This window comes from Danio rerio, chromosome 22 (genome assembly GCF_052040795.2).
Source record: "Danio rerio strain M-AB ecotype USA chromosome 22, GRCz13ab, whole genome shotgun sequence".
Taxonomy (NCBI): Eukaryota; Metazoa; Chordata; class Actinopteri; order Cypriniformes; family Danionidae; genus Danio; species Danio rerio.
In genome coordinates, this window is record NC_141042.1 from 6,318,881 (window position 1) to 6,345,859 (window position 26,979).

The 26,979-nt window shown below is 36.2% G+C and overlaps 1 protein-coding gene across 2 annotated transcripts; it reads right to left on the reverse strand.

The window, feature by feature from the left end:
- Window positions 1-1,888: 1,888 nt before the first annotated feature.
- Window positions 1,889-23,265, reverse strand: si:rp71-36a1.3. 2 transcript variants are annotated; one of them, XM_087303604.1, is made up of 7 exons: window positions 22,940-23,265; window positions 20,472-20,777; window positions 17,183-17,509; window positions 12,603-12,884; window positions 6,865-7,002; window positions 4,774-4,845; window positions 1,889-4,539 (listed from the first exon to the last, which is right to left on the reverse strand). In XM_087303604.1, the coding sequence occupies exons 1-6, from the start codon at window positions 22,983-22,985 to the stop codon at window positions 4,787-4,789; spliced, it is 1,158 nt and encodes a 385-aa protein (XP_087159730.1). In that variant the 5' UTR covers window positions 22,986-23,265; the 3' UTR covers window positions 1,889-4,539; window positions 4,774-4,786. The 2 variants fall into 2 exon arrangements, with proteins under 2 accessions (XP_087159730.1, XP_087159729.1); XM_087303603.1 differs by having other exon boundaries at window positions 1,889-4,845.
- Between the last annotated feature and the right edge of the window lie 3,714 nt (window positions 23,266-26,979).

Below are 26,979 nucleotides of genomic sequence, written 5' to 3' on the forward strand. Positions count from 1 at the left end.
TTTAGTACATCAAAAAGTGTGATTATGATGACATCTGACTAGCTATTCAAGCAAAACAACAAACAAGTACTGCTTAAATACTGCTTAAAACGCAGTGTTAAAATCTCATAGTTAAATAAAAAAATGGAGGCGTATAACTGCAAAAAGGGCTTTTTGAGAAAAGAGAACCACCCCTTCCACCAGGCTGGCTACGGGTTTGTATATGCACTGAAAGCACACATGTAGTTTTAATGAGTGATAATTATGCATTCTGTTTAAAATTTTCAATTCAATTCAGCTTTATTTGTATAGCGCTTTTACAATGTAGATTGTGTCAAAGCAGCTTCACATAAATGGTCATAGTAACTGGATCAGGGTAGTTCAGATTTTAGTGTTCAAGTTCAGTTCAGTTTAGCTCAGTTCAGTGTGGTTTAAAATCATTACTGAGAGTCCAAACACTGAAGAGCAAATTCATCGATGGTTAGCTCTACAAATCCTAAACCATGCAAGCCAGTGGCGACAGCAACTCTTACCTGCTTGTTAAGGGTCTGTTTTAAGTAAAATAAAATTTCCCAGTGAGCAGTGATGGCTGCCAATTCACAAACAGCAATTATTCAATTAATATGAATAAGTGAAGCAGTGGCGCAGTAGGTAGTGCTGTCGCCTCACAACAAGAAGATTGCTGTTTGAATTACTTTCAAACAAAAGTCGGGTACCCAATCTAGGTTAGTCATGCAATACCTTGTTGACCTAGACGGAAGTTAACGCCCTTTCCACCCAAGTACACTTGAATCAATATCAATAGTCAGTCGGATCCCTAAAACACTATTAGTGTGCCCAATGCTCCATCTCAACTGGATTCTAGTCCGTCTACTGACCTGACGCAAGACGTGCGGAAACAAAGATACAGAGTAATCTACTAGAACTAATAATTACAGAGCAAAATATGTTCAAACATTACAATTTATTAGTCAGGTAAATGTGTATTATGCCAATTCAATCAGTCAATTCATGAACGATTAATACAAGACATCAAATTATCAAAGATAAATCCAATATTAAAAGATGCACACCTGACTTCAAAATACATAACATGGAGCTTACACTGATCTGAGTAAGCAGATTCGCCCCAAACATTTTTCAAACCTTCCCTTAAGTCGGGGGTGTCCAAAGTCGGTCCTGAAGGGCCGGTTTCCTGCTGATCTTAGCTCCAACTTGCTTCATCACACCTGCCTGGAAGTTTCTAGTATACCAAGTAAGAGCTTGATTAGCTTGTTCAAGTGTGTTTGATTAGGGTTGGAGCTAAACTCTCCAGGACACCGGCCCTCCAGGACCGAGTGTGGACACCCCTGCCTTAGGTAATCCAAGAATCCCTTCAAGGAAAGGGGTGTGTGAATAACAAAAGGCATTTGCATTTAGTGCTGCCTGTAGGAAAGGCACAGCCTTCACAGTGGTACAAAAGATGCCTGAAGTAATATATTTATTGTTTTGATTATGTCTATTTCTGAGGGATTGAGACCATTGTACCAGACATTTTAAATGACATCAAACATGATAAAGTCACTTGGGTTGATATAGAACATTCAAACTTTGAAATGACCATATTGTGTGAGTTGGGGTGATAGAACAAGGGTTTCAAATGTAAATGTAGGGGGAGCTGTTTTCCCCCCGCATTCTCACCTGCTGGGTTGTGGAGTAAATTGTCTCTATTTTCGGCTCATGTTTGAATTGTCAAGGACATCAAAATATTTGTAATATCTCAAATCTTACATAAGTATAAATTAGTTTTATTCTGACTTCATCATTACTTTGTATACAGTAAGACTTTCTGAAAAAGCAGAATGTTTATTTGTGTGTCTTTTATTTGTCCTGTATGAGATTAACAGAAAACAGACAATGGCTAAAACAATTTGTCTTTTGATTGTTTTATTGTTTTTTTTTTCCAGTAACAGCACAATGTGAACAGTAATATGCACTCAGCTCAAAACAGCACATATCATTGATTCAGCTTGAATAAAATGCAATAACAGTCATTAGTAAGGCCACACAAAAGAATGGTAACCCTTTACTTGAAGGGGGTGTTCATAAGACTATCATGAAACCTTCATAATCGTGACAATATGTGTCAAGATTATGAATGAGATTCATGCATACAACAGTCATTAAGTGTATTTTGCTTAGTAATATCATTTTAAATGCAAAGATTACATTATTTTACATGTCTTGTTTTGCCAACCTGACATTTTCAAATGCATCATAACCTGTCTTTGGCCTTGTCATGACAACATTATCAAGACAACATGTCTTGTCATAAATCTGTCATAAACATGACTGTTATGAGGCTGTTTTAATTGTGTCATGCATTTTATATCAGTGGCTCAGTGCTTAGCATTGATGCCTCACAGCAAGAAGGTGACTGCTTCGAGTCCCGGCTGTTTCAGTTGGCATTTAGCAGTGTGGATGTTCTCCCTGTGTTTAAGTGGGTTTCCTCAGGGGTGCTCCGGTTTCCCCCACAATCCAAAGACGTGTGCTATAGGTCAATTGGATAAGCTAAATTGGCCTTAGTGTATGTGTCTGAATGTGAGTGTGTATGGATGTTTCCCAGTACCCGGTTGCAGACTGAAAGGGCATCCTCTGTGTAACAAATATGCTGGATAAGTTGGTGGTTCAATCTGCTGTGGTGACACTTGATGAAAAATGGGACGGAGCCGAAGGAAAATCAATGAATGAATTTTATATCATTAGCAGTTTTAGCATAGCATCATTAATTGTTTATATTGTCCTCTATTAAAATGGTACAAATTTAATTTGTTGTTAAAATGTCATTAAATGCTAATTAATGACGCTGGTATACAATTATTTGACAGATTATTGTCAATTTTACTGAAAAACATTCATTCAAATTGATTGCTCCACTTATAAAAGTTAATATTCATGACACAACTATTATGCCTCACAACAATCATGTTTATGACAGATTTATGACAAGTTATGTTGTCTTGTTTATGTTTTCATGACAAAGACATCTCAACCAATGTCATATTAGCATTTCAAATGATATAACCGAGCAAATAATACTTAATGACAGTTAATGACTATCTCAGTCATATTATTGACATGGCACATTATAAAGGTGTAATAAGAGTCTCATTAACACACCCTTCATGTAAAGCGAAGATCAAAGTGATTAATCATCAACAGAATATAAAAAATCCCACTTTTACATTCACAAGTCTCAAGCATCCGTTGTGTTGCAGCCCTTAATCTTTCCCTCATGGACATTTCTGTCCACAAAATCTTGATTGTGATTCCAATTGAGTTTTTTTTTTTTTTGTCTTTTTAACAAATATCCCATATCACTGTCTATAATCATATAAAATCTGTCTATTTTTGCATTTTTATGATATATTGACTTTATAAATATATTTAATTATTCAGTTATTAAATTCCAATGGTACAAATTATGGAGTTGGACTCAAAGAGGAATCAAGTTGAATCAAGTCCTTTTTTTTTGTGTATGTGTTCAAGTTGAACCACTCAGATTTTGTTTTGACTGTAGTAGTCATTGGCTCTTTGGGAGGCGCTGTTTGGTGGTTTGTGTGTATGTGTGTGTGCAAATCAAAAACAATATTCTAGCAAGTTCAGACATCCAAATTCTAAAAACTGGTTAACTTTGGTGAAATATTTTGGCTTAAGGTTGTATAAAAATCTAATAATATCAATAATAGCAATAGAAAGTAAAAGGCAATAGATTTCAAAGGTGTTTTTTGGGGGGTGTTTGTGTGTGTGTGTGTGTGTGTGTGTGTGTGTGTGTGTGTGTGTGTGTGTGTGTGTGTGTGTGTGTGTGTGTGTGTGTGTGTGTGTGTGTGTGTGTGTGAGAGTGTGTGTGTGTTTAACACAAAGCATGTTGCATAGACTAAAACTTTTATTTTGGTTTATGTTTTTTCTGCATTGCCTTGGATTTATTGATTTTTATTGGACAAATGTTATATAGATTTTAGTATTTCCCATTCCTTTGCTATGGGTGGACATTTTTGTCCAAAGGTAAAGATTAAAAAGGGTTATTTTCCGACCACTTTACATTGTTAAATTGAGTCCTGTTCTTTTTTATCTCATGGTGTAAACTTTGAAAAAGAAGCCAAGGCATGAACAGCTTAGATTAAGGTAACTCTTGTAAAAAACTTTACATAAAATGATTTTGGACAAACATGTCCTAACGGAAGCTTGAGAGCTACAATAACAAAATACAGATTGAAAAGACGCTAAGGCAGTCATGTAGGACAGCATATTAACACTTTATAATACAAACAAAAGTAAAATAGTCAAAACAGATCTCACATTCAGAGCAACAGATAATTAGAAAATATTCAGATACATAATATAGACAGATACAATAAAATGAAGTCTTGCAATGTACCACAAAACAATAACACATTTAATAATAAAATTAAGCACAGCAGCTAAATAACACTGAAGTCTTATAAATGCGCTAAACAAGTGTGGTCAGTCAGTCAGTGGCACATTGGATGGTTTTTGAATTAAACACAAATTCACGTCTTTCTGGAAAAATGAAGAAAGAGCCACGTCACTCTGATCTGACTCAAAATCAACAACTACACATGAATAAATGACCAGTTATTGTGGGAACAGCTTAGCTTAGCATGAATGCATCACATGCAAAGAGCAACAGGTACAATTTTCTTCTTAGATTAGCTTTACATCAAATAAACATTCAACTTGTTTTATGGTTGCTATCTGCATGACAGCATATTGATTTATTTTTCATGACCATACCTTTTGATTGGTTTCATTCATTTTTGTCTGAAAGGGTACTCATGGTAGACATCAAGGTATCTTTTTTGTCATCTGGGGGGAAAAAATTAAAAATATTAACAATCAAATTAACTGTGCTGCTCTTAGTGTGAGAACTTAATTAACTTGGAAATTACAGACGCACGCACGCGGACACACACACACACACACACACACACACACACACACACATATATATATATATATATATATATACATACAGTTGAAGTGAGAATTATTAGCCCCCTGTTTATTTTTTCCTCTAATTTCTGTTTAACAAAGAGCAGATTTTTTTCAGCACGTTTCTAATCATAATAGTATTAATAACTCATCTTTAATAACTGATTTATTTTATCTTTGCCTTGATGACAGTAAATAAAATTTGACTAGATATTTTTTAAGATACTTCTATACAGCTTAAAGAGACATTTAAAGGCTTAACTAGGTTAATTAAGTTAACTAGGCAGGTTAGGGTAATTAGGCAAGTTATTGTACAACGATGGTTTGTTTAAAAAAATTAAAAACTGCTTTTATTCTTGCCGAAATAAAATAAATAAGTCTTTCTCCAGAAGAAAAAATATTATCAGACATACTGTGAAAATTTCTTAGCTCATCATTTGGAAGAAAAAAAAAGAGAAAAAAGGTGGGGGCTAATAGTTTTGACTATCACACGAGTAGCAGTGCAATGTGGCTGGCTGTATATCGGCACTGGTGGGAGGCATGCGTTGGCTTGAGGCGATATACAGCCAGTCACATTGCACTGCTACTCATGTGATCTTGCATTTATACAACAGTTCAAAGGCATAATATGTGTATATAAAAAAAGAAAATCAAACAAGGAGAATCTCACAACCCTTTTGTATGAGGAACTACTTTCTTCCGCCATTCATTCACATCTGCAGCTGATACCAGAACAGCAGAAAATGTTGCTACTTCAAAACCGCCACTTTAGAGCTAGTGTTTGAATGATTTTCTAGCGTAATGTCTAAAGTGATGACAAAACAGGTGATTTGCTCACATTTTAGGATTATAAGGCTAAACAGCATTAAATGCCATCAGTCTACAGAGATTTTTAAGTATTTGCCTGTTGCAATTGGGAGATCACAATAATTAACCCCGAAAAAGCCTAAGCAAAGCAAACACTACCAGATTACTGTTGTGTTTGGGATAACACGTGCACAACTTCGTTCTGCAGTAGCGAAAACAGGAGAGTCATTAGAAACAGATCGTCATCTTCGGTTTTAAGACTTTAGGATGAGCCCCATCTCAAACTCAATACACTACAATTACTATGGTATAAATGCAGCACTACAACATACAAACATGAAAGATCAACTTAGAATGTCACTTGCCTCTTTAATAATGATTTGATCAGCTGTAGTTTAAAATTACTCTGTGTTTTTTCTCTAAGGGCTTATTATGCGGTCTCTGTCGCTATCTTGTGGATGGACAACATCAACTGTCTTTGTTTTGCTCAATGACAGGCTAATGGCCACTGATGCGCTGTCTCTCAGGAATTGTAAATATTTTAAAATGGGCACTATCCTTATAAATAAACTGCATAGTTGCAATCTAAACAACTACATTCTTGACTAAAAAAGCCTCAAAAGTACATTATGTTGCCCAACAACAGCAATATTTGTCAAACCGTAGAGCGTCCTCTGCTTGTTGCTGTATGTGGGCGGTGTAATACACAAGGGTGAAGGGTGAAGAGGCTGGACGAGTGGACGAGCTTAATATTTTAAAAAGTAGTTTACTAATTTCAAGTACTGTACTTGATTTCTGAAATCTGTTTTCATAATCTGATGTTATTACCTAACTCTGTATGTACTCACTGTGTGTATGTGTGTCAGATTTAAAAAAAGTTGCAATTAAACATCTACTCGTACCACTGTGGATGAAAAATAAATTATCATCTTATTCGTGCTTTTTAACGGAAAACAGAAGCGGGCTTATTTATGTTTTGTAACATGTTTCCAACTTTCATTAGTCATACAAACTAACATACCATAATTTAATAACATGAGAAAAGTAAAAAAATGTATCTGATGTTGTATCAGCTGCCATACTCACATAATTGAGCTTGTAGATTAGCGATCCTGCGGTAAAAGTAAATGACCAAAGCTACAATTGCAGCCACAAGAAATGCACAAATCCCTGCTACAGCACCTGAAGACCAACCCGAGGGCCCACATATAGGAGAACCTGGAGCTGAAAGAAAGAGAGACTGTCAATATTATAAAGCTGTAATAACAAGTGATTGAGTTGATTGCTAAAAAACACCATAAATCTTCAGACATTTGAGTGAAGCTGTGTATATGACGATGAATCTGATCTTAATATAAACACAGAACAATTTTTTTTGAAAATGTGCTCATTTTACAGGTGCCCCAAAGTTAAACAGTTGAGTTGTACCCTCTTTGAATCAATTCAGCTGATCTCTGATCTCTACTTTTAGCTTAGCATAGATTATTGAATCGAATTAGACGATTAGCATCATCTCGCTCAAAAACAATTTCCAATTTGAAGCTTGACTCTTCAGTGGTTATCATCTACTAACACTGACGGAAAATGAAAAGTTGCTATTTTCTAGGCTGATATGATTAGGAACTAGGCATGGGCCGGTATAAGATTCTGACAGTATGATAACCTTGGATATAAATTTCACAGTTTCACGGTATTACGGCATTGAGATTACTGCTCTAAAATATATATTATTTTTAAATGTCTGGGTAAAAAACTAAAACTTTTTTCCCTTTGTACACAATATATTTAAATTTGGGGAACATTTAAGGTATTTTGGAGCAGTAAACATGTCAGGCTAAAAAAATCTAATTAATTATAGACTTCTGCTGTCTTCATTTGTTTCAAAAACACAGATTGTAGATGACCTTTAAACTGTTAAATCACGGACACTTCTGCCTCCATCCAGTAGAGGGTGCTGTTGTCTTAAATCAGACCGTAGTGTGCACATTGAAGAAGTTATAGGTGAAGTGTTTAGCGTTAAAAAGGAAAGGACTCTGGAGTGCTCTCTGTTAAGACTATCGTAAAGGCAGTTAAAAAGGTTTTTTCTGACTTTTAGCTCCTGGCTGATGAAGGGCACAAGGTATTGTTGATATGTTAATCAGAGAAATTTAAAAAGACTGTTTATTGTGAAAGTTTATAGTTGTTAACGGTCTTTTGGTTAGCATTTAATTGTTGTTAGCACATATAAAAGGATTTTGAGTTTCAGTGTTATCGATATTATTTGTTAGTTTTTTAGAAAAGGCATGTCATTTATTTTTTATTATAATTTGCTCTACAAATGGGACATTAACAGCCATTAAGGTCTTTATTTTGGTCATTTTATGTGTTTTAGATTTATCTTTCTAAAATTAACATCACTAATTGAGCTAAAATTAATTAATCGTTAAAGCTGTTTATATTGGAGTCTAATTGTAATTTATAAGGTCATAAATGCTTTATCTGCATTAAATATTGCCATTGTTAGTGTTATAGCAATTCAAATTATTTAGACTTATCCCTATAAAGTTAATTACATTTATATTTTATGCCTGTACAGTGAATTTGAGACTGTAAATGTGTATTTATCAGTTTATTGGCTAGTTATGAGCATTTGTTTAACGTCATTTCAAGGATATGTGTAATGAATATTATTTGTTTCTTTGTTTCTTTTATTCAGCTCTTACGATGATTTATTTTGAAGATTAAAAACTTTATAAACATCAGTCCCTGAGAGTAAAGTGCATCTGTTCAGCTGGGAATGCTACACAGATTTTTTTTTTTTAAATTTAAAACAGCATCTTTGGATATTTGTTTCTGCCAGAGATACTGCTGTCCTAAAAAACAAACAAAAAAATTAAACCAAAAAAAAAACTTACTTATACCTTAGGAATAGTATTACAGAAAATTTTTACAGTTTTAAAACCTTGACTTTTCCAAACTGCGGTATACCTTTGAACACGGTTATTGTCCAATGCCAATTAGGAATTATACTCACATTAGGAACATCACACAACACAAAACCACGAGAATTGTCAGGCACTAAAACAATATACTTTCTAATCTGAGAAGAAGATCAGCTACTGTAGGAAACCAGTTTCGATCATGCATTCTCTGCTCTCAGCTTTACCTTCTCCACCAGAGCAGCTCTACACAGAATGTCTAAGTTTTTAATACGGTGTATCTTGTGGGTCTATAATTATGTTTGGTGTCATTTTAAATGTCTCTGTGTGATCGGTAAAGTGGTTTTAATTTCACTGAAATATTTTACTATTTCCCTTTTATCAGTTAATTTGGGTTTCAGCTTTGAAAAGATCTTTGCCAGCTGTTCCACTCCAGGGAAAAAGGTCTTCACATCAAGTCATGACCAGGCAATGGCTTGGTGAAGCTTTTACTGTCTTGAATTTATGATGATTTGAGTATTTAAGGGAAATGTGCAGACGTGTCTGTGGGATCCTGTAGACAGGATACCCTGTTGCAGTGTTGAGTCTTTGAGCTCTGCATTAAGTCATATATGCTGCAACATATTTCTACATGGTCAGGTATTCATCTCTAACTCTTAAATTAATCTTTGGGTAACTAATGTTGTACGTTTCTGAATTGGCTGATTTTGTTTAATTATGTGAACTGGAATGGAAAATCTTTGCCTGAAAAATAAATGTAAAATTCTTGTTCAACTCTAATATCCACTGAAATCACTTAAATCTAGTAGATTGTTTCAGCTGATGTTTCCGCAGCCTACAACCAGGATTAGTCATGGATTCAGGCTCAATGGATCCAGCATAGTGACCTGTTGATTTCTGACAATTACTGACTTAGTATGATATAATCTAGGGGCTAGATCAAACATTGTTTATGTGCGAGCAAGCATGGGGCGGCCTATTATTATTTAACGGAAATTAGCTTACAGTTATATTCCCTATCTAAGAACCAGAACTGGCGAGGATGTGTCCGTGAGCTGATGTAACTGGCCAGCATACTGAGTCTAAGGGCCCTATCATACACCCGGCCCAATGTGGCGCAAGGGGCGGCACAGTAGTCTTTTGGTAGTTTCAGCTTGGCGCAAGAGTCGTTTTGAGGCGTTGCGTTACGCTGTTTAAATAGCAAATGCATTAGTGCTCGTTTTTGCACCCATAGGCGTTCTGGTCTAAAAAGGAAGGCGTTCTGAGGCGAACCGCTGGCACGTTGCTATTTTGAGAAACTATAATAGATTTTTCATTAGACCAAAACTAACCCGGTCTAAACTCCAGCGCAGAGTTGCGCCTCACTTACACACTGCTTAATACACACAAGAGAGCAATAGGCAAATATCTTTACATATGAAAAAATGTAAATATTAAGGATATATATAGGATATAATAAGAATAGATATAGGACATAAATATAAAGGATGAAAATATTACAAAACATATTATTTTCTAGCCTACATAAATATGAAAAATCACTGCTTTTATGTCTTCTTCATCTCGGGAGGCTTTTTCAGTTCATTCAGAACAATTTGCTTTTGTATAATGTTATTATTATTAGCAGTATTATTTATTATATCCATATTTATATTTGTTTTATTAAAAACAAGCTTAGATTTGCCCACCTGTCAGGTTTTAGACCATATGGGGCACAGCATGTGTTTTAGGATATCACTCAGGTTTTTGAGCACATTTTGTTATTTTTCATTTATCCATTTGCTGGAAATTAGAACTAATTTAGAAAATGAAACTGTTTTGAAATGAATATTTGCGTTTAACAAACAAAATTAATTATTTATAGACTAATTGATGTCTGTGCGTAAAGGTTTCCTTATCCAAGAGAGAAAGTGAAAGTGATCCATTATCTTTCATGCTCACGCAGTAGATGCTCTGTTTAACAATTTTCTGTTTAAAAAAACTGTCAACCGTTAACTGTTTGCTTGTAAAATGCTCAGTTTTTCCACTTAGACTTACTTTGCGTCCTGTAAATAGCGAATGCGCTTATGGCGAGACACAGCTGGCTCTTAAAGGTAATGGGAGATGAGACTCTAATTGGTTTATTCTCAAAACACACCTATAACTCATTAAAAAAATAAACTCAACACTTTTAGACCATGCGCCGATGCGCAAAGCGGATTTTCCCGTCCTTAAATTAGCAAAAATGCGTTCTGACACGCCCTGAAAGCGTTTGCGCCCTGCGTTTTGCGCTCTGCGCATGAACCGTCAAAATAGAGCCCCTCTGTGACTTTGGGTAAACGATGAACCATTAACTGAAAATAAGGATTTATTAGGTAATCGATCTAAATCAGACCAAATCACAACCTATAAGGTGATCAGTTTGAATTAGATTAGTCTAAATTTGAATTATTATAAATTGGAGTCAAATTAAATTCGGAGTTGAAAACAATTTTAAATACATTTCAACAAATAATTTTTTTTTCACACGTGCTAAAAAGGCTTACACCAGGCGTGTCCAAACTACGGCCCGCGGGCCATCTGCGGCCCGCAATCGGTTTTGTGGTGGCCCGCGAGGATTTTAATAATATCAATAGAATCTGGCCCGCTATACAAAAATGAACGTAATTCAATAAATAACCACCGGGTGTCGCTATTACATGCATTCAATTAAGCAGCAGTTCTTGTTATGATCTATCTATCTATCTATCTATCTATCTATCTATCTATCTATCTATCTATCTATCTATCTATCTATCTATCTATCTATCTATCTATCTGTCTGTCTGTCTGTCTGTCTGTCTGTCTGTCTGTCTGTCTGTCTATCTACACACAGTTGAAGTCTGAATTATTAGCCCCTCTTTGATTTATTTCTTCTTTTTTAAATATTTCCTAAATTATGTTTAACAGAGCAAGGACATTTTACAGTATGTCTGATAATATTTTTTCTTTTGGATAAAGACTTTTGTTTTATTTCGGCTAGAATAAAAAGCGGTTTAAATTTTTTATGAACCATTTTAAGGTCAAAATTATTAGCCCCTTAAGTCTTCAGAACAAACCATTGTTATAATATAACTTGCCTAATTACCTTAACTTGACTAGTTAACTTGATTAACCTAGTTAAGCCTTTAAATGTCACTTTAAGCTGTATAGAAGTGTCTTAAAAATATCTAGTCAAATATTATTTACTGTCATCATGGCAAAGATAAAATAAATCAGTTTTTAGAAATGAGTTACTAAAACTATTATGTTTAGAAATGTGTGGAAAAAAACTTCTCTCCGTTAAACAGAAATTGGGGAAAAAATAAACGGGGGCTAATAATTTAGGGGGGCTAAAAATTCTGACTTCAACTGTATTTATATATATATATATATATATATATATATATATATATATATATATATATATATATATATATATATATATATATATATATGCGTGTCTGTGTGATGTGTAAAATTTGGCCCGCGACAACACTTGTTTTTTTGCATCTGGCCCTCGGCCCAAAAAGTTTGGACACCCCTGGCTTACACGCATTTAACCTTCACTAATACTGTTACTACTGTCATAGAAATAATAGATGGACCTTTACAATTAACTTGCATTCACTGACACATGACAGCCATGTTAGGGGTATAGGCATGTTCACAGATAATACATCAAATAAAAAACAATTGTCCTCCAACAAATAAGCTAATCTTATTTTACAAACAAGCATTTTGAAAAGTATTTTTTACCAAGAGAAAGTGTTAGTGTGATCACTAGTAGGAAGAGCTTCCTCTGAAACCTTCATTTTATTTCTTAATTGAAGAATTCAATAAAATAACAAGAGAGTGAGTAAATTGTCAAGATTTTTTAAACTCTTATCACAGATTTGTTCTACTCACCGCCATAGACAGCAACAGCGAATTTCTTGTGTATGGAGTATCTGCTTCTTATGATCTTCAGATCATAAAATCCAGAGTCTGTTCTTCTGGGATTTATGATGGTCAGAGATCCAGTTTTCATGTCCATATTTAGTCCATCTTTCAAATTCCCACCAGGAGTCAAGTCAGTGTCTTCAAACCTCCACTGTATTAAATCATTGACCTGTATTTCAGTACCAGTCTGCAGCGTGACTAAAGCCCCCTCCTCCTCTATGATCAGTGATTTAAAATCACCTGTAGGAACTGCAAACACACAATGAGAACTGAGCAGTTACTTAAACGCAAAGAAAAAAACTCACTGACAGTAATTTCAGTTATCATCTCTTACTAAATCTAACAATACATTTACCAGATCAAGAAGATGTATTTTAGATCTAACAATTGATTCGGTGTTTGCTGAGCAGAACACAATAATGAAAAATGAACTGTAACAAACTGAGGAATGTAGCTTCTTTGATGCATGTAGACATTCCTAAATGGTTCTTTTACATTCACAAAAACAATGAGGAAAACAGAAACTGCACAAATAAAAAGGGCAGCAAAAAGTTTAAAGTGTTTACATTAATGATTCAATTGTCAGGGTTCGGGAAGGATGAGGGAGCGAGGACTCAAGTGCAAACAATAATGGGTTTTTATTAATAATAAAAATGAAAACAAAAAGGCAAAACAAACAACCCCGAGGGGGAAAAACTCTAATAAAACAAATAAATGAACAAACAAACTTGACTGGCTGGACAAGACAGGGCTAGACACAACAGGACAGGAAACTATCGACGACAAACTGGCAAAGGACTGAAAACATGAGGGGGGTTATAAAGCAAAAAAGTAAATTGACACACAGGTGAACATGACAAACTAATAATGAGTAAACAAGGAGGGTGGGACTAGACAATAGACGGGAGAGCGCATGACACAGAGAGACAATACAAGCCAGGCGCTCACATAACACAACACTGAAGCACACGACAAAAGCACGTGACCACAATGTAAACACCGAGCCATGTGCTTTGACAAAAGACGCAAGACACGAACACACGATGAATGAAAACACTCACCGTGCGCTCACACACGCAGCGTGCATGCTTCATCCCAGTGCTGACCAAAACCGAAACCAACAAGACTGAGACGCTTGGAATGAAACACCACGCTGCTGACAGACGAAAACACAAACACGAGTACAAGAGCGCACGCGTCTGAGGGACGCAGAGCGCGCGCGCGGCCGCGTCAAGCAGGAGCGCGCACACTCTGCGTACACCCACGACGGCGCGCGCGCACACAGAGACAGAAACAGGACCAGACATGGGTAGTGTCCGAGCTCTGCCACCAAAACAAGAATTTACAAGACCAGAGTGGCAGAACCCTGACATCAATGATGTCTTCAATCAATAACACACTAAATTTGATATAAAAGAAACTAGCCATTCTAAAGTTTAGTTAGAATAAAATTCTATTTCCCACCATTATTTAGCTTAATCGAATTTTAGTTCTTAGAATTAGTTTTTCCTACTATGTAAGTCAATGGGGACAGGATTCAGCTTACAGCAAAATATCTTCAGAAAAAAGAAACTCAAGGTTTTGGTTTGAGGTAGAGTAAATAGTAAGAAAATATATATTTTTTTGGGTGAACTATCTCTTTAAATATATTATCTTTTTACTTCCTTCCGCAAATATATATATATATATATATATATATATATATATATATATATATATATATATATATATATATATTTTTTTTTTTTTCGGCTTAGTCCCTTAATCAGGGGTTGCCACAGTGAAATGAACCTCCTCCTTCCTTCCGCAAATTTTACTGTGTTATTCAGCTGTTACCACTATGACATAAACAAAGCCTTGTTGTTTTAAGGATAGTATAAAGTATAAATATTTCAAAGACTAATGATTTTGAGTTTGCTGCACTGTGATCCTTAAAGTCTTATGATAATAAGGACATGACACGTACAGTAACTCTTTTACACTGATATTGTTGGTGTCTGACCCATGCACCAATTCCATTTTTTTAATAACATTAAGCAGCCCATAAGGCAACTGTATCGATATTTGACTGTAATTAACCAAATGCCATAATTAAAAAAATGTAATTTTATGTATTTTGCAATTTGTAAAAAAGTGTGTATTTACACAATATTGGTGTGCCTGCAAGTTAATGTCATTAAACATGCACTTCAGTTCAGTAGTTCTCTTTTGGCTTTTGTGATTGAAACTAGTGATGTGCGCAAGCAGTCGACAAATGAGGTGCACATTCTCAACCAGCTAGTTGATTATTAAAACACTTGAAAATCACAAATTGACAGAGTAGTGTCAAAAATTTAAGAAAGCATCAATTTGAATCATTCATTCAATTTCTTGTCGGCTTAGTCCCTTTATTAATCTGGGGTCGCCACAGAGGAAAGAACCGCCAACTTATCCAGCACATGTTTTACGCAGTGGATGCAACCCATCACTGGGAAATAATTTGAATCAAAACATGTAAACAATGCAATCTGTGAGTGGAGTCTGGAATTACACCAACAGGACAAAGCAAAAATTAGAAACTAATTTGGGGCAAAAGCAGCACAAGCAATGCTTGTCAGGATTCTGTCACTTCAGTCTTGTTAATTCTTGTTTTGATGGCAGAGTCCAGACACTAGTTCTGTCTTGTATGTATGTGGGCACTCATACTGTCTTGGTCTGTGTCTCTAGTCGTTGTTGTGAATGTGCGGTATCGAGTGAGCAGTGCGCTCTTGTCTTTGTAGCGAGGGCACACGCGCCAGTGAAGGCTTAGTTCGCACGTGCTTGCTAGCGCTTTTGTTTGTTAGGTCTGCAGTGTGTGGTTTCATTTTCAGCGTCTCAGTCTAGTTGGTTTTAGTAGGCACTGGGATGAAACATGCACGTTGCATGTGTGAGTGCACGGTTAGTGTTTTTATTTATTGTGTACTCATGTCTTGCGTTCCGTTTGTGTTGGTGTTGTTAATGCACATGGCCTGGTGATTACATTGTGGCCGCATGCTGAGTGTTGTCTTGTGAACACGTGGTTAATGAGTTCTCTCATTGGCTGCGTGTTCTAGTCTTGTTTTCAGAACACATGGCTTGTGTTGCTTTTGTGTCATGGGTTTCTGTCTATTGTCTAGTCCCACACTTCTTGTTATGCCAGTATTAGTTTATTCAGTTCACCTGTTTTTTTGTTAATTCTTTCTGCTTATAGTCTCCTCGTGTCTGCTGTCCAGTTTATCATCGATTATTGCCTTGTCCTGTTGTGTCCGGCCTAGCTCTTCCCTGCCAGTCCAGCCCAGTCTAGTCTGTTTTTGCCTTTAAGGCCGCATTTACACAGCACTGTTCAAGTGACTCAATTCTGATTTTTTTTTTTCTCCCATGTGGCGCAGATCGGATATGGCCCATGTACGTGCAAGCAGGAACAAATCACATGGATTCCGATTTACTCAAATCAGATTCAGGCCTTGTTCATATGTGGAAATTTATCCGATATGAATGGGATCTGTGTTCTCGTGCCTGCAGTGTAAGCAAGTAGATCGGATTTTCACCTGTCAATGCGAGTCGCGCGTCATTAAAAACTGTATCGAATGACGTCAAGTCTGACACTTTCATTTCAGAACAGACTTCAGCAGAGTCCCAAACCTGAAACCTCATACACAAGGACTTGAATAGCCCTTATATTGTCATATAGCACAGGTATTTAAGCATGTTAATGAGAGCGAGAGAGCGCAATGTCTGCCACGCAACCAATATAAACTAATATAAAACTAGTGCATTCATCACGTGCATAAATCACACCATGGACATTACATTAAGATGCCTAAAGGTTTAAAAAGCCTATATATCAAAAGAAGATGGACAAATGAGAACCTTTCTGTCATAAACTATAGTAAAACAGCTTGTCAAATGCTACGAACAGATTACACACAGGAATAGAGAAAAGAGCACTTTTTAATTAGTCAGCACCCGCTCTTTTTTTTTTTCCTGGTCATTGCGCCTTTGCTGTGTGCTGTGTAAATGCAGACGATCGGATACAAGTAACTTTTAAAAGATGATGTAAGCAGATCATCAAAAAAAATCAGATAGTCACAAAATCGGAATTGACCATCAAGATCTGCTTTGTAAATGCAGCCTTTGTTAATGTTTTCCCCCTCTGGGCTGTTTTTGTTGCTTTTTGTCATTTTTTAATTTTATTGTTAATAAAACCCATCTAAGTTACTGCAATAAAGTCCTCGATCCCTTTTCCAACACCGAACGTAACAATGTTGGAGTTGGGGGATCAGTTTGTCTGAGTTCCCAATGATGGACCACACAGTTCCTAACAGAATCACTGACTATAATGAGCTTTATTGTCTTTAGTTATATTGGTCATGCTGCTCACATCTGATGTTAATGAAGTTAATGAAAGAAAACGTAATAAATTAATAGTATTAAAATAACTAAATTAATCATATTGCATTTTTACAATTACTAAGCCTTACAACAAATGCGCCAAGTTCAATCGTTTACAGTTCTAATATAAATACGTATCACTATATTGACGGACTCACCAATGACGGTCACGTTGTATGACTGGTGTAAGGTGTATCCGCTGCTGCTGATGATGTCAACTTCATAATCTCCATCATGTTCAGTTCCGATGTTTGCGATGGTCAGCGATCCAGTCGTATAATTCAGAAGTAGTTTGTCTTTGAACCTCTCATCAGTATCATCATAAATAAAGATGTTTCCAGTCTTCATTTCAGCTATAGTAGAGTTGTGATGTTTAAACCTCCACTGTATTGCACTAATTCTCTTCATATCAGGAAGACCGGTGAGTAAAGTGATGTAATCTCCCTTTACCACTGATACGGTTTTCACAGAGTCATCAGACACAACTGGAGAAGAAAAAAGGAAGAGTTACTAAGAAGAAAGATTCATGCTGTAATGTAATGAATCACATGAACCAATTCATCCAACATAATAACAAATGAGAGACTAAATTATTATTTATTTTTTCTAAAAAGAAACTGTTAATCTTTGTAGATGATCTGAAATTTATGTTACCACAGTATTTTCAATGGAGTTTCTGTGCTCGTCTGTTGATCTTGACGACGCTTATGTTCTAAAGGTCTTTCATCTCATTTTACACTTGAACAACTAAATGAATGCTTGCGTCTATTTAACTGATTGCATTTTAATTACATTACTACATTTGCACTGTAAAAGGAAATTAAATTGATAATAGTCATATAATACTTTTAAGACGGATAGTCGAGCTCCAAAGGAGGAATGCAATTTTTCATTAATTCTTAGGGCATATGGCAGAGGGCACAAAGTTTCAGTGTATTATAAATGGTTAGTGGCAAAGATGGGATGTAGTTTCTATTCTGCTCCTAATACTGATTGGAGTAAAGAGCTAAATTGTAAATTTAGCGATGAACATTGGAAAAAAATTGCCAAAAGAATCGAATTGCCAAGGAATTTATGAATACGCTTAATACAATTACAAATTTTGAATCGTTTTTCTTGGAATCCGAGTAGGCTTTTCAGGCTTGGGTTGAAGGACTCTGCTAAATGCTGGAGATGTGAAAGCGAAAAAGGAGACTTGTAACTGCCCTGTGGTCCTGTTCTAAAATACAGGAATTCTGGTTTAATTAATTAATAATTACATTCAGGATGTTTCTGGATGCTGCTTTTCATTTTGTCCTAACATATATGTACTGGAAGACCCGTTCGTGTTGGGATGCTTGTTCAAACTAATTTAAAATAAGCTAAATCAACACAATTCTTGAGATTTCATTGAGACAGCTTAATTTTTTTATGTTCAATCCACATAAATGTGTTAAAAGTGTTAAGTTAACTTAATCAATTTGTGTTTGTGGATACCTGCATTTTTACAGTGTGTCTGTGTGGATTCAAATAAGTTTATTGATTGGAAGACAAATCATTATGAGGGGATGGCGTTCAGCAGGTCCATTATCATTTCAAGAATGGGTTACAGAACTGGGGAAGGTGGCAGCATATGAAAAAATTACATGTAGATTACTTGATAAACTGAATGTTAATTAGAGAAAAGTTCAGTAGCCTGCGCCAGCTTTAAATATAAGGTCTGTGACAATTACAATATTGAGACAAAGGTGGAGCTGTCGCGCTTCACCCTAGTCTAGTCGCTTTAACACTGCACGCGTCATGACTACTTTTGGGAGAACATACTCATGTGAACAAATGTTCCCTTAACCAAAACATCCCACAGATCCCGGCTCACAAACCACCATATTATGTCTGTAATGAAAGTAGCCATGGCAAGGCACATTACACCAAGAATAGATGAGATTGTTTCTATGAAAAGATGCAAGGTGTCTGGTAAGAGTTAAAAAATCCCTAATATGTGTCCAAGTGTCCTTTGGAGCAAAATAGTCTAAATATTACAATTTCTAACCATTAATTTTTGTATAGGCTTAGGCTACCATTTATCTACAATAACCTACTGCAACGAGCACACACATGCCACGTCGCCCTGGTCACTAATCCAACCCAGCTGGACCATCATCAGCACAGGATCGCTCACAGCTGGACGTCATCAAGCGGAGAGGCATATAAACCAAGCCCACGCCAGAAGAAGACGAGCTTCATTCCTCTAATGACTCCCTGCGCTAATGCTTGTCTCTCTGTCTCTCCACAGCAGACTCCAGCTCGTGACGATCCCACACCCGACTACTCACTGTCCTTCACTTACTTCCCGGAGCACCAGAGCACCTCACCTTGAAGAAGAGCACCGTTTGCACACCATTCACATTGTAAATAAAGCACCCTCCGGGGACTTGTCTGTAAACTTATCCAACTGTGTCGCTGTTTTCCCTCTGCCTCGCTACACTACTAATAAATATATTGCTTTATTTTTCCCCCCTCTGAAATTCACAAGTTCAGTTGTAGGCATCGGCAGTTGGCATGGATTATTTCATGATTAGGTTGCCTTTTTAAAGCTAATTCAATAATACATTATCAGAAACCATCAATTGCTTTATACAATGTGGTATATCAGCTGCTGGCTTTTTGTTTTATCATCAGTTTTTCTGAATATGAAATAGTTAGACTACTGTTCTATGCTATTTTAACGGAGGCCAGCTAGTGTGTGCTGTGCAGGTAAACCTCACTCCTCTGACCTCTAAAGGTGCTCTAGCAACACACACTAGAGGCCATGGTCTTTAGCCTCCTTGTTAGAGCAACCGACTCCTATGCGGAAGATCGCCGGTTCGATCCCAGCTCGGAGCGAGTTGGGCGGGTATAGGACCAGCAGGGTTACTCTAGCCTACAGTACTGTTTTATGCTTATATTGGTTAGAGACCATATTTCATGTTTTGATAGAGATGAAATCTACTGTGACATAAATGTGGTCTAAATTAAACATGAAACTTTACTATTTTGATAAATGTGGTTTAATGAAGTGTTATAGAGATGTCATACGGTTGTTAATACACTTTTATTTTCTCCAATAAATACATTTTGAAAATGCGCATGTACAGCCCCTGACTTTATTCAAAACACTCAGTGCGGCCCTTACCAAGTATGAATTTGACACCCCTGATCTAGCCTATTGCTAAAGAAAAAACAATAAATGAAGCCCTTCAGTCGTATACAACAGCTGCTGATAAACATGTTGAGCTTTTATTCTATAAGAACAATCAAATGGATATATTTTAACGCATATACATGTAATCAAACACTGGTGTATTTTTTTATTGTCCCTCTAATTTTAAAAAGATACAAGGCACCTCTTCATTTTGAGATTTGAAGTTTTAGCACTGTAAAAACATTTGGAAAAAAAGTTAACTATAAATTTCAAATGTGCATACTCACCACTGACTTTGAAACTCTTTTTGACGCCGTTTTCGTTAGACACTTCATAATCACCAGAGTCTGCTGTCATGATGTTTTTGATAGTGAGATCTCCAGTCTGATTATCCATCCTTAGTCTGTCTTTGAATTTCCAATCAAGCACATCCTCATATACTTTACTTGTTTTGGCTTTTCTTTTAATTCTAGCAATGAGGTCGCTTTGCGGTCCAAACCTCCAGTCTATCACATTACCTTCCTGTATATTAGGATCAGTGTAGAAAGTGACTGAATCTCCACTTTTCACTGTTACCTCCTCAGCAAACACACCTGAAAACAAAGATGACAGTTCCGTTACACAGAATCTTTCCTGATTATAAAACACTGTCAGAATACAAATAATTTAGACTTGTCTAATACATTTAATCATCTAAAATTTTGTTCATGATTACTTTGAGAACATTTTGCCACATATCTGTAATATATTTTGATAACAGTTTCTTCAAGCTCAAACGAATTTTGCTTTAAAGGACTGTTGTTAATGAAAACACCTGCATCATACATGCTTCAATATGTGTGTAATAAACAAAACCATGCTCATTTAGAATATTTCTGTTATCCCAAAGCTGAATTTTTGGCATCATTTTCCTAGTGTCATTTGAGTCACATAATTCCTTTAAAAATCATTCTAATATGGTGATGATCAAGAAATTATTGCTTTTATTATCAGCATAGAAAATAACTGTGCTGCTTCAAAATTATGCAGAATATAGAAAAACAAGCATTTATTTTTTTCGGAGTAAAACCCTGTAGTGTTGGACGATCTAATGGTACTAGAAAAGAATCGCAACACTGCGCTTTTAAAAATAATATTATACCTCATTTTATTAGTACTGGTATTTTAAGAGGAACTGCTATAGTTGCTATTGATCGACAATAGGGGGAGTGTGAAGGCAGCGCACTGCTTCTATGGCATATTTAGTGCCTGTCAAATGTTGTATTTCCACTTAGAATTGACATCACTGCAAAGTACACTTGGCGACTATAACAGACAAAGTGATTAATACTCAGAAGTCTGGCAAATTATCAGTAATTTTTATTCGTATTATTTGTTCTGTTTATATTTTTTTAACTGACCAATAATGTGTCAAGCACCAAGTTCTATCACAAAAAAATTTGACTGACTGATTTCACATATGATCACGTAAAGCTTCTTTTTTTCTGAAAGCACAGGCACTTAGTGTGTATAAATTTTGATTACACAATAGTGCTCACTATTTAAAAGAAACAGCTTTATGAATAAAAAAAGGAGTAAAAATGAAAACTGTAGTACATATAAATTATTAACCTGCGCGCTAGTTTGCTAAATTATACTAACATCTTATTTGTAAACTCTCTTGTTTGTCAATTTGCTCTCTTGTTTTTTTTCAGTCATAGTATTTATTCATTCATTCATTTTCTTTTCGGCTTAGCCCCTTTATTAATCCGGGGTCGCCATAGTGAAATGAACCGCAGATTTATACAGCATATGTTTTACGCAGTGGATGCCCTTCCAGCTGCAACTCGTCTCTGGGAAACACCCATACACACTCATACTCTACCGACAATTTAGCCTACAAAATTCACCTTCACTATATGTCTTATATATTTGGACTGTTGGGGAATTTGGTGCACCGGGAGGAAACCCACGCAAACGCAGGGAGAACATGCCAACTTCACACAGAAATGCCAACTGACCCAGCCTAGGCTCGAACCAGCGACCTTCTTGCTGTGGGGCCACAGCACTACCTACTGCACCACCGTGTTAATGTCAAGTCTCCATTTTGTTATTACCAACAACTTAATTTATTGTCGTTATATTTACATTTATTTCTATATTTATTGTCAAGTTATGTAGGCTTATCAAACATGTCAACATGTAGTCTATTCTAGATGTTTATTTTGAACGTATGTTAGTCATGCAATATGATTTAATGCTTTTAAGTCTTTGGTATTTTATTTCAGCATTGCATAAAACATGTATACTGGGTACTTGTATAAGAAAAGCATCAATATGACCCGCTGGAATAAAGGCCAACATGCTACGTCTCTGGTCTTATGTTATAAACTTGACGCAAATGGAGAAAACGCTTAACTCGATATTTTGCACTCTATTTATGGAATTAGGGCTCGTTTTTTTACAGTAGTTAATGTTAATTGCAAGTCAAATCTCACAGAAATTTGGGTTTATTTGACCCATGTTTAGGTACATAAAGCCGTTCTTCACGTTAAGCGTTTTAGAATGCCCACAACCCATTAAGCCAAACGTAGCCACCTTTCACTTTGTAAGTTAGCACAACCGTGTTTCATTTAATTTAATTGGAAATTCTCCAAACTGGAAGAGCAAACCTTGTCAAGCAAGCAGTATTTTACTTGCGAAAAAAAAGAAAAGACAAACCTTTATCCAAAGTGAAACCGAAAGTTCTTAAAATGCGAACCAAATCTAATCTTACCTTCCAAAAACAGCGAGAGCAGAAGGAAAAGAAGAACGTTTCCCATAATGTAGTATACTTTATAGCCCAATAGTTTCGAAGATGATCTGTCGATTATATTTGTAATTTCTGCTTATTTGCGTTTGGGTGCGGCAGAGTAGCGAATGAATCCCCTGACAGAGAAAAACTCGCCAAAAACCAAATGCAGATCGACAGACCGTTCGCACAGACGAAAACGTTGATACATTTGATCTACTCTAACTATACTTAAAACAGATTATAGGTGCTTATCTGTTAGCATTGTGTTCAAAATGAAATCCTAGACCTTTTCTTCGAGGTTTACCAGCAGCTTGCATGAAACAGCATTGCACTTTAACGCCACCTTCTGGATCATACTCCTGCTGAGCTGCTACTCCGCTACTTCCTCTATCATTCAGATCTAATGTAATATTAGCCTAAATAAAAACCGTGGAAACGTTGACATTCATAGTAGGAAAAACAAATACTTAGAAAGTCAGTGGTTACTGGTTTCCAACACTGTTCAAATTTATTTTTTATTTTTTTTGTGTTCAACAGAAGAAAGATTTTTTTCTTTTTGGGTGGGAAGAAGAAATATAAGATGTGTCTATCGATATGTAGGAAGGCAGGAAAATATAATATAAAGATAAATGTTTGCAACAGACAGTAACAGACACATTAGATGTGGACCACAGCAGACACAAAAAAGACAACCCACTGTGAAAAAAAAAAAATGCCGGAACTGGAGGTGAGAAATGCTGCAAATGCATTTCTCACAAACACAAACTAGCTCTAGCTACATAAATAGCATCTTAATATATTCTAGACCATCTCTACAGGACTTTCAACATTTCTGATCTATTGAAGAAAATGTTCTGCTCATATGTCATTTGCTCTTTGTGTCTGCTTGGTAAGTTTTTAAACTTTTTAAAAATGTTCATTGTTTCAAAAGTACAAGTCACCTACGTCTATGTCAGATATCAGCCGTTTGCAATGAGTCAAAGAGAAAGGACTCACTGAAAAGTTTAAATTTTTGAATGCTAAAGACTTAATCCATAAAAAACCCACGGTGACTCAGGTCTGGAAAGGACTTTTTCAATGCAGCATTATCCCTCACTTTCAACTCAGGAAGTCCCTAAAAGACATCTAATGAAAACACAGGTTCAGTCATATGACAATGTGACAAATTTCTTGTTGCCTTGGTGACATTTACAAAATGATAGTCAGTCTGGATAGCACATTGCTATGTCAGCAATTAAAAAAAAAAAAAATTAAAAACACTTGTATGTCTTGCTAGGAACAGACTTAGTGATGGGGCCCTAGCAATAAAAAAAATGTCTGTTAAAAAGTATATGTATGTATGTATGTATGTATGAATGTATGTATATATATATATATGTATATGTGGCGATGCGATGGCGCAATAGGTAGTTTTGTCACCTCACAGCAAGAAGGTCGCTGGTTCGAGCCTTAGCTGGGTCAGTTGGCATTTCTGTGAGGAGTTTGCATGTTCTCCCCACGTTCGCGTGGGTTTCGTTCAGGTGCTCCGGTTTCCCCTACAGTCCAAAGACATGTGGTACAAGGGAATTGGGTAAGCTAAATTGTCCGTAGTGTATGAGTGTGAATGAGTGTGTATGGATGTTTCCCAGTGATGGGTTGCAGCTGGAAGGGCATCCGCTGCGTAAAACATATGCTGGATAAGTTGGCGGTTCATTCTGCTGTAAATAGATACATATATACATACATACATACATACATACATACATACATACATACATACATATACTTTCATATAATATTCAAAGTATATTTTGTTTTAATATTAAAGGAAACTTTATCTTCCTAATGTAAGCAATAAATTCACAAATAATAAAAACAAGTTCACACACTATGTACATATGTACTGGGTGCAAAAAACTCGGTCCTGGAGGGCCGGTGTCCTGCAGTTTTTAATTCCAACTTGCCTCAACACACCTCCACAGATGTTTTTTAAAAAGCGTACCCACATAGCAAAATTTCTCTGGCCCACACAATCAGTTTTTGCTTGGCCCACATGCCGCGGTGAATTAGGATACATGACTGGACCAAGTCTGGCTTCCAAACAAGGACCAAACATGGAGTCTCAGACAAGTTAACTGGGCCTGAACTGGGCCAGATATGTTGGTGTGCCATGACCGCAATGAATTTAATAAACCCATGAAGCATTTCACTTTAGACCTGATTGGTAGACTTTTTTCTTTAGTTAAAAATAATTTAAATGTATTTTAATAGTGTGTCATGATACGCCAAACTTATGTGGCCCACATTTCATTTTTTAACATCTGGGCCAATTACTACGTTTGACATCTGGCCCAAGTCTTGTGTGCCGCTTTAAAGACGGTGCCACCTCTGCCAAACCCAGGCCATGTTTAGCCCACATGCTGTATGCCAGTGTCGAATAAATGTCTGCTGTGCCAGCTTTAAGCCAAATCTGGCCCAGAATTCTTTGCTACCTGGGTAGTAAGAGCTTGATTATAGCCCAGGTGTGTCTGATTGGGGTTGGAACTAAACTTTGCAGGATACCGGCCCTCCAGGACAGAGTTTGGACACCCTGATGTAGTTAATTAGCCATTTGTGTGATTATATATTTTATATTTTAATAGTAATAATATTAATAATAATAATAAACATTTACACTTTTTTAACTAAAAATTTAAATTAAATTTTAAAAGTAAATTTTTTTCTCAAAGGAATCATGCTGCACAAAAACCCTGATAAGCATCTCGTGTCGCTTAAAAACTGACTATTACAAAGCTGTGTGCTGTGAGTTGTGTGCATCACCCTGCTAAAGTGGGTCCATCCATAATTTCATACAATAATAAACTATACAATAATTCATAAAAAGAACACAACCCACCTATGGGCTTTGTTTATTGAGGAATAGGAGCTATGTGGCGCCAGTGTTCTAACGGTCAATTTTGCAGTGCTGCATATGCTCAAAGTTATAATGCATTGATTGATATTGACCACATTGTTACAATACTGAGTTTGGATTGGTCAATCGTCGTTGTTTATATGTCTTAAATTACCATATATAGGGAATTAATTCATTCATTTTCTTGTCGGCTTAGTCCCTTTATTAATCCGGGGTCGCCACAGCGGAATGAACCGCCAACTTATCCAGCAAGTTTTTTTATGCAGCAGATGCCCTTCCAGCCACAACCCATCTCTGGGAAACATCCACACACATATTCACACACACTCATACACTACGGACAATTTAGCCTACCCAATTCACCTGTACTGCATGTCTTTGGACTGTGGGGGAAACCAGAGCACCCGGAGGAATCCCACGCGAAGGCAGGGAGAACATGCAAACTCCAACTGAGCCGAGGTTTGAACCAGCGACCCAGCGACCTTCTTGCTGTGAGGCGACAGCACTACATACTACGCCACTGCTTCACCTAAATAGGGAATTTTAATTTTTAATTTGCATGATAAGTTTTACACTACACACATTGTTGTTAATCTAAAGGAGATGGTAAGTGGGGATGGTTTTACAAAGGGAATGATTTTTGTAATTTTTTTCCATAAGAGGGGTGCCTTCCTCCCGCATTCCCCCTCAATTCGAGCACTGGATGTGCATCACATTAAGAAAAAAAGTAACTCTTTACCTCCAGGTAGTTATTTATGTTTATTCAGTTGGTAATTTTCCTAACAAAGAAGTAAGAAAATTCCATATTCCTGAAATTGTAGAATTTTTGTAAAAAACGTTTTTTTTTTTTTTTGCAAAAATGTTATGGTCACAGACCAGTGTTTGAAATATGTTGTTGCAAAGCAAATAAAATGCAAAAACTGTATTACATCTTATAGGAGCCATATTACTTTTCATTTAATTATAATGTTTATTTGTATACTGATTAGTTTTGGGTTTCACAGTGACGTTTTATGTTTTGGTCACGTGAACATAACTGGCACCTGCTAGAACAAATAAAGATCACACAGCTGTTTAGGAGGAGAGAAGGAAAGTGGGGTAGCCGTATTTTTTTTTTTTTTGACCGCAA

Excerpts from the sequence above, each read along its gene's own strand:
- si:rp71-36a1.3 (XM_087303604.1), bottom strand. The coding sequence starts at position 22,985 with ATGGGAAACGTTCTTCTTTTCCTTCTGCTCTCGCTGTTTTTGGAAG. Across the intron at positions 12,885-17,182 it reads ATACAACGTGACCGTCATTG|TTCCTACAGGTGATTTTAAA; the intron begins GTGAGTCCGTCA and ends GTGTGTTTGCAG. Across the intron at positions 4,846-6,864 it reads TAATCTACAAGCTCAATTAT|ATGACAAAAAAGATACCTTG; the intron begins GTGAGTATGGCA and ends TTTTCCCCCCAG.